The sequence below is a fragment of the Centroberyx gerrardi genome, chromosome 4, assembly GCF_048128805.1.
Source record: "Centroberyx gerrardi isolate f3 chromosome 4, fCenGer3.hap1.cur.20231027, whole genome shotgun sequence".
NCBI lineage: Eukaryota > Metazoa > Chordata > Actinopteri > Beryciformes > Berycidae > Centroberyx > Centroberyx gerrardi.
Window position 1 is genome coordinate 20,399,490 of NC_136000.1, and position 12,287 is coordinate 20,411,776.

General features: G+C 41.2%; 1 protein-coding gene across 1 annotated transcript in view; it reads left to right on the forward strand.

Annotated features, from left to right (window-relative positions):
- The first annotated feature begins 235 nt into the window (after nucleotides 1-235).
- Nucleotides 236-12,287, forward strand: part of pdhx (pyruvate dehydrogenase complex component X) — a 42,365-nt gene continuing 30,313 nt past the window's right edge. Inside the window, exons 1-3 of the mRNA XM_071895110.2 lie at nucleotides 236-376; nucleotides 4,931-5,014; nucleotides 7,717-7,817. Of these exons, the coding sequence (XP_071751211.2) occupies nucleotides 241-376; nucleotides 4,931-5,014; nucleotides 7,717-7,817 (321 nt within the window). The 5' untranslated portion in view covers nucleotides 236-240. The remainder of the gene's footprint in view (nucleotides 377-4,930; nucleotides 5,015-7,716; nucleotides 7,818-12,287) is intronic.

The window sequence follows — 12,287 nt, forward strand, 5'->3', positions numbered from 1 at the left end:
CTAAGGACCCAAAAGGTTTACTTATTTTCAGCCTGCTCGTTTATATTTTTTAGAACTCAATAATACAATTCAGTGCGGGTAAAATATTTAACAATTCAGCAAATTGTTCCTAGATGTTATTGAGATTCGATATTGCTTAGAAGATACATTTGTATTGAAAGTAATTTCCTCTCTTTGACTGGGCGTTGTTTTGCCGTCAGGCGCGTGCATGGACACGTTTCACAGACGGAGGACGACAACATGGCGGCCTCCTTGCGTCTGGGTCGTCAAGGAATTCTATTTGGCCTCAGATTATCACATTTTAAAACATGTTTAGGGACAACACATTCATGGCAGGAGCATGTCAGACACTTCTTTCAGTCCCCATCTTTCCTCGGTGAGTGTTGTCGTTTTATAACCTAAAGTTAACGTTAGTTGTCATTTTGTTTGCGCGAGACAGGTCTGCTGCAGCCGCTGTCAAACTGGCTAGCGTAGTTTACCTCTACCAACCTTGACATTTCTTAGCTTGTATATCACTAGCTAAGTAATCCCAAGGTTATTAAATTGAGGGGGGCTGAGGCACTGATTAATAACATTGGCTCCAGCCTGTCCCGTAAAGGTTTTCTATCTCAAATCAAGAGCTAAAAAATGATGGTTTAAATGTTTTTGGACCAGGCAAACCCCAACCGTGTTGGGCCAAACCGCTGTGCAGAACAGCATGAAATAGGGGGTCAAAATTGTCCTGTCAGTTATTTCAAAAGAGCTTTGAAGGTTAAATGTTTTTGGGCCAGTGAAAATACAACTGTCAGCTGTCCAGAACAGCAACACATCTGTACTGGGCCAGCCCCTTCGAGAGTACACACCCTTTTTGTCCAAAAAAAAAAAAAAGAGTAGTTTTTCTGCGCCCCGAACATTTACCCCTTGAAAAGCCTTGGCCCCTTATATGAGAAAGAAAACCACCAGGCTGCAGTGCTTGAATCTCCCTTTATATGACATCTGTCATACAGGTGGCACAAAACGATTTAATCCTGGATATGGTTGTCCATGGCAAATTTGCACCTGAAGGTGCAACATTTTATTGTAGTTCAACATGACAAACTGCCTTCAGAATGGTAGAGGTGGAAATATTTCACATATTGGACCACTATTTCTAGGTCAGGATCCCTTTTTGGCCAGGCTAAAAACAATTTGATTTGAAAATACATAAGATTGTAATCAATCAGTAGTAGCAGTGGCCCCAAATAATTTTACCCATAAAAATCTGATCTGAAAGCATTGATAATGCTGGCCAGTGGCCACCTATGTCACAGTTGTTGACATATAGGCTAACACAATTCAACTGTATGATGTTACAATATGTTGTTCTACATAGCTGAAGTGAAAAAATGTGTGTATTGGCATGTGTTATGGGATTTGAAACAGATTTAGATTTCCTCTTAAATGTTCCCATGACTCCTGATTAAGAATCTCTGAATCAGACATAAGCTTTGTACAAGGAAGAGTCTCTAAGGAAAAAACACTGTATTATTTCTACAGACTACAGACGCCCATAATCAGACCAGTATGCTTCTAAGTGTACAGTAATCTTATGAGAAATTATTTAATGTAGGCCTACTGTTTGAAAGTTATAGCTACTGAAAAAAACAACAACATATCTGCCTACATAAGCAGACGTACTCTTTTTTTTAGGCTTACATGCTGAATTTAAACAAAAGCAGTCAATTTACCTGTTGCCTTCTGCAGCTTCATTAACTTTTCTTAGAGCTAGTTACACCAAGAGAAAGGTGCAGCTCTTTTTTGTGTTCTGTGTTGTATTATGAGGGTGTCTCTGAAGAGCACCATTACTTCATGCAAAGTGGTGTGAGTGACATTTAGGTGGCTTGGCCGCAATCAATTTTAGGTAGTAGCCTAATCAGACATTTCCACAGAAAACTGTGACACCACAAAATGTCAACAGAGAGAGTGGTTTATGGATCCGGAAATAATTTTATAGACATATAATTTGATGACTGATCACTGAAAACATAGAAATCATTCACCTGCTAATTAATGATTACTCAGTTTTCAGTGATCAGTCATCATGAGCAAGCGATTCCTACTTGGCAGATGACCAGTCCTCAACGCAGACAACACTTCAGAACAGATAGTTGGAATTAGAGTATTCAGGGCATGGATACCTGATTAGTGTTTGGAAGAAATGATAATGAGAAGGGAATGAGAAGAATTCAAGATTAATTTTGGGAACAGAACAGTGATGCGAACATCAACAGTATCAACAACGTTGACTTTCTCTGTAATTTGGAATTTATTCATAATTTTTGGACTGAAAAGTGTTGTTTGTGCTTTCAGTTGGTAACTACCTAATTGTCTTCAGTTTGAAATGGATGGGAATATCCACAAAACACACACACACATGCACATGCACACACATATCAGCTTGTGGAGATACTACAAGCCAAATGGGAAAACACTAAATGTTTGGTATCCCAGGAATGGAATCTTCCTCATCATAAGTTGTGTGACTTTGCAAGATATCCAGCAGATGGCAGCAACACACAACACAGGCTGAAGCCTATTATGAAATTGTACTTCTTCATGGAAAGTGGAGTTGATTGGATAGGAAAAGTGTACCATATATGGACCCCACAATGGATCCTGCAGTCCCTAGTGACTTTGATGCTGATTCAAAATGAAAAATTAAAGTGCTTGTTGTTTGATGTCTTGGCCAGTTTGTGAATGTGTTTTGCAGAATTGAGTTTTAGCTTAGTGAAGAAGTTAATGGCAAAAAAGATACTGATGGTAAGAAAATGAAAATCATTCCTTGCCCATCAGTGTCAAGATGAAAGTTAGCTGTGAATATAAAAGCTAATAGAAATTAGGGTTAGCCTAATGGTTTCCAAAAAAAAATTCTAAAAGCATTAATGGATATGACATGTCGGCTTTTCAAAAGGAAAACCCAGTTCACTTTTTTTTTCTACATTTTAGGCTTTTAGCTGACTTTTATCTAGAGAGACTCACAATGAGTACGACAGTAAGAATAAGCTTCAATTTCTATCAATCAAAACAATAAGAAACCAGTAGTAGGGACTGCAGGGGTCAAGGCTTAAATGATCATGTAAAAGAGAAGTACTAGAACAAGAAAAAAGAAAAATAAGAGCTAAGGTGAGTGGTAGAATTATTTTTTTTTCTATTTCAGTATAAAGAGTATATTAGAGCAAATAGAAAAGGACGATATTGGAGAGGGGATATGATTCATTAGAGAGAGGGTGATGTGTGGTACTTCTTGAAGAGATGAGTTTTCAGCGTACGATGGAAGATATGGTGTGACTGTACTGGAGTGGACTGGGACCGTCCCATTGGGGAGCCAGAGGGGAGAAGAGTTGACTGGGTGGAGAGATGACCTGTGATGAGATGATATGTGTGTGCTGCAGAGAAGGGAGAGTTAAGCAGCTTTTAGTGTCACAGCACTAATAGGGCTGAACAATTAATCAAAATTTTATCGAAATCGCAATATGGCCTACTGCAATTTTCAAATTGCAGGAGGCGCAATATTTGTTGAAGGCGAAATGTGTGTCAAAATACCATTTTAAATGAAATATTGTCGTGCTGCAGAGATGTCCTGGCCTGCACATCATATTCTACAGACTTAAGAAAACATCTTTGTTTGGTACAGATCCCCGCAAAAATCACACCATAATCATTTTAATACGTTTTTCAATGAAAATGAGAATAATGATGTAAAAATTATCATTCCCTCTAATAGCGCAAATCATATCGCAATTGCAATATCAGTCAAAATAATCGCAATTAGATATTTTTTCAAAATCGTTCAGCCCTAAGCACTAACACATAGGGGTAGACGGTGGTGGCCTGTTTATTTTCTACTAATAAGTACATTGGATTAGATATGGGCATCAACTTATACCGCAACTTTTTGTGGAGGATCATACGTTTTTTGAATGAATGAATTGAAGTGGGGTATGTCATGCAATTTATAAGCCTATGCCAGACTTTTTAGGTTATATATATATATTTTTTTTTACATTAAATCTTAGTGTAAATCAGTGCATCAAAACTCAAATGAAATATTAATCTTTCATTTTATCTCTGCTTTTGTTACATTAATTTGGGAAGAATTGTCTGAAGATAGAAGTGAACCTCATTCCTTCTCCCTTTTCCTCTGCCACTTCCTCACTTTTGCTTTCTCTGTCTCTATCCATCCATCTAATATGTCACTTTCATTCTCAGTCTCTCTTGCTCTATGCCCCTCTTATATTGGCCTCAGCATCTGAGCACTAGTGCATACAGCATAAGGTTTTTCCTTTTGGAGCTGTGCCATGTCTGAGCAATACGCCTGACCATGATTTGGTCTACAGTGCTGCAGGCTAGTTTTAATACACAAGTAATGCCACTGCAGGTTTGGTTTGTGTTCTCCTCTGTCAGCCTGGAGACCCTGTGTCCAACATGGCGCTCTGAGCCAGCTGAACTCTGCCCCTCTGAGTTGGCGCAGTTGGAGATGGTGGGAGGCCATGATGTGGCTCAGTGGCCAGTAGGAGCACTGGTGCAGTAGCAGCCCCTGGTGCAATGTCAGCCAGCATCAGGTCAATATTACATTATTGACCTGCCAGCACTGTGTTGTTCTTTCGTAGTGGAGCTGTTTCTTCCTGCTGCTGACTTTGATACACTGGGAACCCCCCAGGCCTTATTGTAGCCAAACAGTCTGGTAGTCTTACATTCTAAAATGTTAGCGTAGTAACTTGTTTTTTCTTATTTTTCACCAACTTTTGTCATTCATTTTACAGTCTTGCATAGTCTAGGTAGTGGAAGGCTTGACTGTAAGAAATTTCTGTAATTGTATAGAATGATTTCCCTTCTAGTTTTGGGACAGATGACCTCTCACATTGTTAATGCGCCTTGGTAAATTGTGTGTTATTCTCTTTGTATCCTCTAGATGTCGCCCCTCTCAAAGTGCAAATGCCGGCTCTCTCCCCCACCATGGAGGAGGGAAACATAGTCAAATGGCTAAAGAAGGAAGGTAAGAGAAAGACAGGGCTACAAGACTCCGTTTGCTGCTCATAATTATGCCCTGCCGCTTGGCTTTTTTCCCTACATAACCTGCAATGTGTATGCAATCTGTTATATGTTCTGTTGTGTTATCCAAGGCTAATGCATTACATTACTCTGATATTTAGACATAAGCTTTCCCTCCTCATAGTGACAAACCAAATTTAACTTCATGAATGCTTCTTCCCTGTCCAAATGTAGATTATACTCACAACAACACCCACTACACCTAGTTAAGCCACCTGTCTGTGTTCATCAGATTAGCCAGCCATTTGCAATACCCTCTATTTGTCTTTCTCTCTCTCCATTACCAACAAGCTCAGCATTTCTTCTCCCCGTGGTGATGGACGGACGTAGCACTAATTATTGACTTGATGACATCATCTTTCTGTAAGACTGAGCCCTGTTCTGTGGGGGCCAGAGCATCAGAGCACCTGAGGGCTTCTGGTGGCTAATTGGCTCAAGGAAACATGGCAGTTACTATTCATCACCGCTTAGCAACGCTGCTCAGCCAGTCGCCACAGCCACACTCTCATTCATCAGGAGGCAGCATATACTGCATTCCGATTGGCTGCTTGCATTCGCTGTGTTGCCATGTGCTTCTGTGACTTGGGGTGGGATGTGTGTATGAGTGAGTGAGAGAGAGAGGAAGGAAGAAAGAAAAAGAAAAAAAAGAAAAGAGCTGTATTAATGGTAGCCTGCACAGTTATCACATTCATACAAGACAAATGGTCTTGGTTTTTTTCTGTGGAAAACATCTGGTATGCCGCTTTCAAAGAACAGTTGCAAGACATTTGAGGGTCCTCTAAATTCATCATGGGTTTTGAGGTGATCTTAAAATAACCACTTATTCTGTGGGAATAATGTAAAGACTTGACCACAAACAAAAAAAAACTGTCAGCTGACCTTTTGAGATGGAACAAGCATGTTTAAAGTATTTTTTTTTTTCATTGTGAGGAAGTGTTTCAAGTGTAGTAAACCACCTATTTTCCAGCTCCTCGAATTATGACTCAACCTATAAACAAGGCCATCTTTCAGGAATGGTTACTCCACTCAGCTCCCTGTTTTCAATTTCCCTCTGTACATTGAAGCAATAGTCAGCATCTTGAGAGGGTAGGTTTAGTCTTTTTTTGTGCCGGTGATTTCTATTTCGACTTCTATTTCTTTTACCCACCAACCAGGCGTGTGTAGTCTAAGTATCCTTTTTGTTATAATATCAGCCTATTGTCATTCCAGTAGAGCAGAGGTGAAAGGGCCTGGGGTCGCCTGTTTAAACTTTAATATTGCACATCACACCTAACCCCTGGGGTCATATGGTGTTAAAGCCTCATACACAAATCCAATCTTGACTCCGCTACTCCTGGCTCTCTGGGGCTTCCGATGTCAATACACCCCCCCCTCACCCATCCCCATCCACACTCCTCTTGCCTCCACCACATCCCTCCCCACACATTTTTCTTATTTTTATACATGGCTCATAAACGCCTGCATCTTTTTTAAGCAGAGGTGTTAATGAGGTTTTACAAGGTGTTTGTTTTTGCCAGTGTCACGGTTCTGTCCTTGACGATATTATGCGTCGAGATGACCCCAGGTCACCCCCTCCCTCCTGTCCCAGCTTTCTCTGCTGAAGACAGAAATGTGACCAGGTCGGGATGACCCTTGACCTTTATCTCATCTACCTTACCTCCTCCTCTCTTCATAACACATGGACACGTGTCATAAAGACGATTCAATCGCACAGTGCCTTCAATCCCTTCCAGTCTTGACTGTTTATATGATATGGACTGACTCTGCGAATCCTAAGGGATAGTTAGAAATTATACTTTTTGAATGACATTGACTTGATGACTAGATGAGCATCTTTCTATCCCCTGTTAGATTGCCCAACGAAAGTATATGGCACTCATTTATGGTGGACTTACAGTATTATGCCTAGGCTAGCCTAGCCTAAAGTCTTTAAATTAAACATTAAAGTATCAGTGTCTATCAAGCTTTTCCTCTTCTTCTGCCTTGTTCTTCTCTAGTCTTTCGTCTACTCTCCTTTTGTCCAAGGAAACCATATTACTGTCCTTTTTGTCTGTGTGTTCGTCTGTTGGAAGCCTATCTGAGTTGTTGTTCATGCAAATACTTGGAGCTCCATGTGGATGTATGAACATGCAAGAGAGAACCAGTGGTTCCTAATTGGCATCCTTTTTCATTGTTAAGCATATGCTAATATATTCCAACTCTCACATGTGGTGGACCATTGGGATTCTGCTGGGATTCTGAGGATAGGAGAGGATCTTGGTTTCTATCAGACATGCCAGGTTCCTGTATCTCACATTCTTTCCCATGAAAGATTGATTAGACTCTTCCTTTGATATGTAGGCCGGAGCCTGGAAGATCTTTTTTTTCCCCCTATAACCTGTTTTGTACATTCACTTGAATTCTTTAATTCCGATGGCAACTGATTTGTTCACTCTGTGTGCACAGCCCCAGTGAAAGAGCAATCGGTCTGAGCATTCTGCTGACCATTATGGTTCATGTATTTGCAATCACAGTTAAAAGGGATCTTTTGCACTTAAGCTCTAAGGCCAGAGCGCTGCGCTTATATGAAAAGATAGTTTGGGAATTAGATCATTGAATTTTTATTTTAAATTGAGAGTTTATGGATGTGTTTCTTTAATTTTGCAGGTGAGGCAGTGGCAGCAGGCGATGCCCTCTGTGAGATTGAGACTGATAAGGCCGTCGTTACCATGGAATCCAGTGACGACGGAATCATGGCAAAGATCTTGGTGAGTAAGCACAACACACACACATGCTGCTCTACTGCTGGAGACGATGAAATAAGATTATTTATTTGTAAACAGGCAGACTTAAGCGTTGAATATGGCTTTAGCCTGTGACCTATGGAAATGGTGGGTTAAAGGTATATTTAAATGCTAATGCCAGTTGGCCCTATTTTAATTCTCTCTTTTCAGCAAGGGAGTTCTTCAAAGCCAGATGTGATGCGCCATACTTTCCAACAATGTAAACTGAGCAATTTACAGTAGTTATGATGATGTTTGGAACTGAATTTGTATGCATGTATAGTCCCATGCATGTTTGTTCACAACATGTGCCAGGTTTCCCTCACTGCCTACGGTAATTGGTTATGCTTGTTAAATCCGGCTTCCTTATACAGTGACAGAAAAGCATTGATGAAATGCCTTCAGTGACAAATTTTTCTCTTCTTCCATCCCCCCATTGTGCTGTTTGATGTTTGAATATTTAGTAGGCTGCCAAAGACAGAGCGATCAGTTGTCTTTCATCAGTGCTCCACCACATGTTTGTCCTCTGGAACAGACGGATAAAAGTGTTTTATCCTCTTTCACTGTCGGATCGATCTGCCAGAGATCTGAATATATGAGGCAGGAAGAAATGCTGATCATTATTTCCTGGAGAGAATTTTCCCATCAAACCCCCTATTCCAAAAACAGTACAGCAGTGTGAGGGATGACAATGAGCCGATGCTGTGTGTGTGTACATACACATACAAAAACATGCATACACTTGCTCCATGTCACAGAGAGTGCCTCGTCTGAGAGTTAGACTTCTCTGTAGTTCTGGACATGCTCAGATTCTGGTGAAGGCTCAATGGAGCAGGGTTCAGGTGATGCGTCTGTTAGTGCAACCTAAATAAAAGCCAGATACGCAACCAGTCAACTCTAGCAGATGCACATTGCACATGTGCACGCAGCTTCATTGTCCATAAATAACACTCTGCAACCACATACACATGCACACACATTAACACATACAGATCAACAACAATATTCTCGTTATTGTCAAATAGGGATGATCTTGTACCATCAAACACAGGCTTATCTATCTTTCTTACGCCTCTCCTTTCGCTTCACTTGCTTCCTCTCTTCCACATTCCCTTACTCCATCCTTGTCTTAGCTGCCATGGGGATGAGGTAGTTTCCATAGCAACCACCCAGGAGTTGGGGGGTAGGGGCTTTGGAGCTGAAGCTGGCAGAGAAAGATGGGGTATATTAGATAAGCCCCCCAGCACTCAGACCCAACAGCCTCTGCATGTGTGTGTGTGTTGGAGAGTATGTGTGTAGTTAATAAGAAAAACAGCAGCTAGTAGCAATATTTGAGAGATGTCTTCCCTCCCCATATGTGGCATGGACAATATGGCATTCCTTCTTTCTGGGTCACAGCATATTACCCCACAGTGCTGTAATTGTGGCTCTCTCCAAGTGGCCAGTAGGTTTCTAATTTAGAGGCTAGTATAATTACCTGCCTGTGGCCAAACGCCCGGACAGGCTGCAGTAGACAGGGAACTTCCTGTGCTCCACAGGGGTTATTTATGGGGGTCAACTACTGCTATGGCCCTCTAACAGTCTTCAGCCTCGGCGCCTGGGGGTTAGAGAACAAGGGATAGATCCTGCTCCTAGTAGGGGGTGGGGTAGGTTGGGGGCTACCAGCACCATCAACACACAGATTACCCCATCTCATCACAACCTTACTGCACCGCTCTACCCTGACCCCAGAACTTCAATCTGAAAATCTGCCCTAGGTACAATCAATCACAGCCTGTAGGAAACAACACACACTCACGTGCGTCCAGATAGATGCATACATACATACATACATACATACACATACGCACATAGCTCCTCCATGTTGTGATCAATATGAAGATGAATACTACCGAGCAGGGATGGAAAAGCTTCAAGAAATCAATTGATGGGTTGGTCAGAAGGTGGGTGAATGTGAATGAACTGGTGTTTGATACAATGGCCAAGATGGCAGAAGGGATGGATAGATGGATGGATGGATGGATTGATGGTTCGATGAATGGATGAAGATATCGAACATGTTCCACAGTGCTAACCTGACAGCCAGTTTCCCATTTATCATTCCACGCCTCTCTTCATCTTCACACACTCTCATCCAGGGGATCAATTTAAGCACTAACAGCAATGTGCCTTCTAAACCAATCTCTATTATAAATCACTTTCTACCCTTGTGGGATGCTCTTGCCAAAGTGGGCAAAAGGCTGTGCGTTTTGTTCCAGAACTTCTTGCCAAATGAATTCCAAGACTGTAGAGTACACAGCCCACAGGCTATTGGCTAAAAAGGCTGAAATCAATTAGTTTACAGTCCTTAGGAAAAGTAGTTGGGAGTGAGGTGACTCTTGAGTTGCTGCTCCCATTGTCTGCGTTTCTATGTGTGAGATTACATTGGACTGGCAGACTTCTGCTGCTTAGACAGAGGATGTGGCTACAATCGTGGCAGTGCTGTATCTGTCTCGCTCTGATGATGGGAGACAAATCTTGTCTTACTCCCTAAACAATATCTCTCTCTTTTTTTAAGTTTTATTGCCCTTAAACCCACCCACCCGCTCCTTTTCCTCTGGCATCATCATTTCTTTGTCATTGATCCCTCAACTACGTATTTTGCAGAGCGGTCTACCCTTGTCAGCCAGGAGCATCCATTCTCCCCAGAGGAGGGAGTTGTATGGCTGACTAACCTTCACATGGCCTCCTGTTCCCCTGTCCACTCAATAAATCAAACTGCCCAATTCCCCCTCTATGTACTAAGGAATGGATCCGAGTAAAAAAAACAAAAACAATGCTAGAGCTTCAGAGTTCAGTATTTGTTTAAAGGGACAGTAAATTGCAGTCTACAAAAAAAATATATTTTATTTTTTGTTTAAAAAGCATATGTAACCAATGTGTTTAGGCCGTTGGATTGGCTGTGTAATAAGAGAGAAGATGTATGCTGTTAACTGTCAGATTCATAGTCGGTTCAGTGCTTCCTTATTCTTGCTAGTGAAAATATTTTTTTTATCATCATTATATGGTGCCTCTCAAACTAACAAATCCATCACTGTTTACTGTCTCAGCATACTGGGTGGGTTACACACAGTTGTCTGCACATGCACATGTCTAGGCTTGGTGAGTGTTTATTCAGAATAAACCCATTTACCATATTGGGCCATCTTTGGTTCGTTTGACTGGATCTGTGCTCTATTTTTACCCCTCATTGCATCCTGTTTGGCCATGAGCTGATGCCCCCCTGTAATAGCTGACTGACAGATGAGCCTGAAATGATCAAGGTTTATTGGATCTAAATCACAATCTTTACGGCTACAGCACCCGGCAATCTGTTCAACTTAAAACTAATGCTGATAACTGTCAAGGCTAAGCGTACAGTAACTGAGCTGTTTAGACTCTCAGGGGGCACTTATGGCTGTATGATAGCTAACAGTTTGGTGATAAGTAGGGTAAACCTCATAAATGGTTTAGTCTGACTTTGTAATATCATTAGCCTAGCTGATGGGCTCTGGATAGGTCCCTTAGGAGCCCACTCAGATCTTTCAGACTTTGCCACAGTGAGAATGCTGCCAAATAACAGATTTTTGTAATGGTTAATAACTCCACTTGCCTTTTTGCAATTATTAGGATGTCAGATTCAGTCTAGTCCTGGCCAAAAACTTAAAAAGGTTATTAGGCTAGCTTAATACATTTGAATATTCTTGATTTATTTGCAAGAGATTCTTGCAACAGGCGTATATACTTTTGAGGCTGCTTTACTGTTTGGAAAGTAAATTAAGTGCTCATTAAGCCGTTTTTATTTAAAACCATACTCAAATGGGCCAGGTTTCAGTATCACTTCCACACCAACCTCCTATATCCTTGAATCAATATTGTGTGGTTTAGTGTCCATACAGAGCACTGCTCTGTTCGACCTGCAGGGACTAATTTGGAGCATTTTGGAAGTCCCAGGTGTGTATCAGTCCAGAGATGAGTGAATTGGCTTGTGAATATGAAATGTTTCCTCCTTTTGAAATCGGAAGAACAGGATCATTTGACTTGTTCACTGTGGGGAGGGAGGACCTCTTAAGAGGTTCCTCTGACTTAATCAGGTTTTTCTCTGACCACTAAGAGCTCTTTAAATGTGTGGCAAAGCTGGTTTCAATTTAACTCACACCTAGAGGATAACCTCATATCTGAACCATTGCAAATGCCAAGCTGTGGAGATCATTTACACTTTCTATAGGTTTTAGTTAATGTTGTTCTATAACCAGTTGATGGCAGTATTGAGCCCCGCACCACTACGGTTAACATATGTGTATATGCGCCTGCACACCTTGTATATATTATGTCTGTGTATGTAACAAGGCATGCACACATTCATGGACATTGTTTAATGGAGACATCCATGCACAGTGGCACATAGTCTAGAAAGTGGATAAAAACGTGACAATT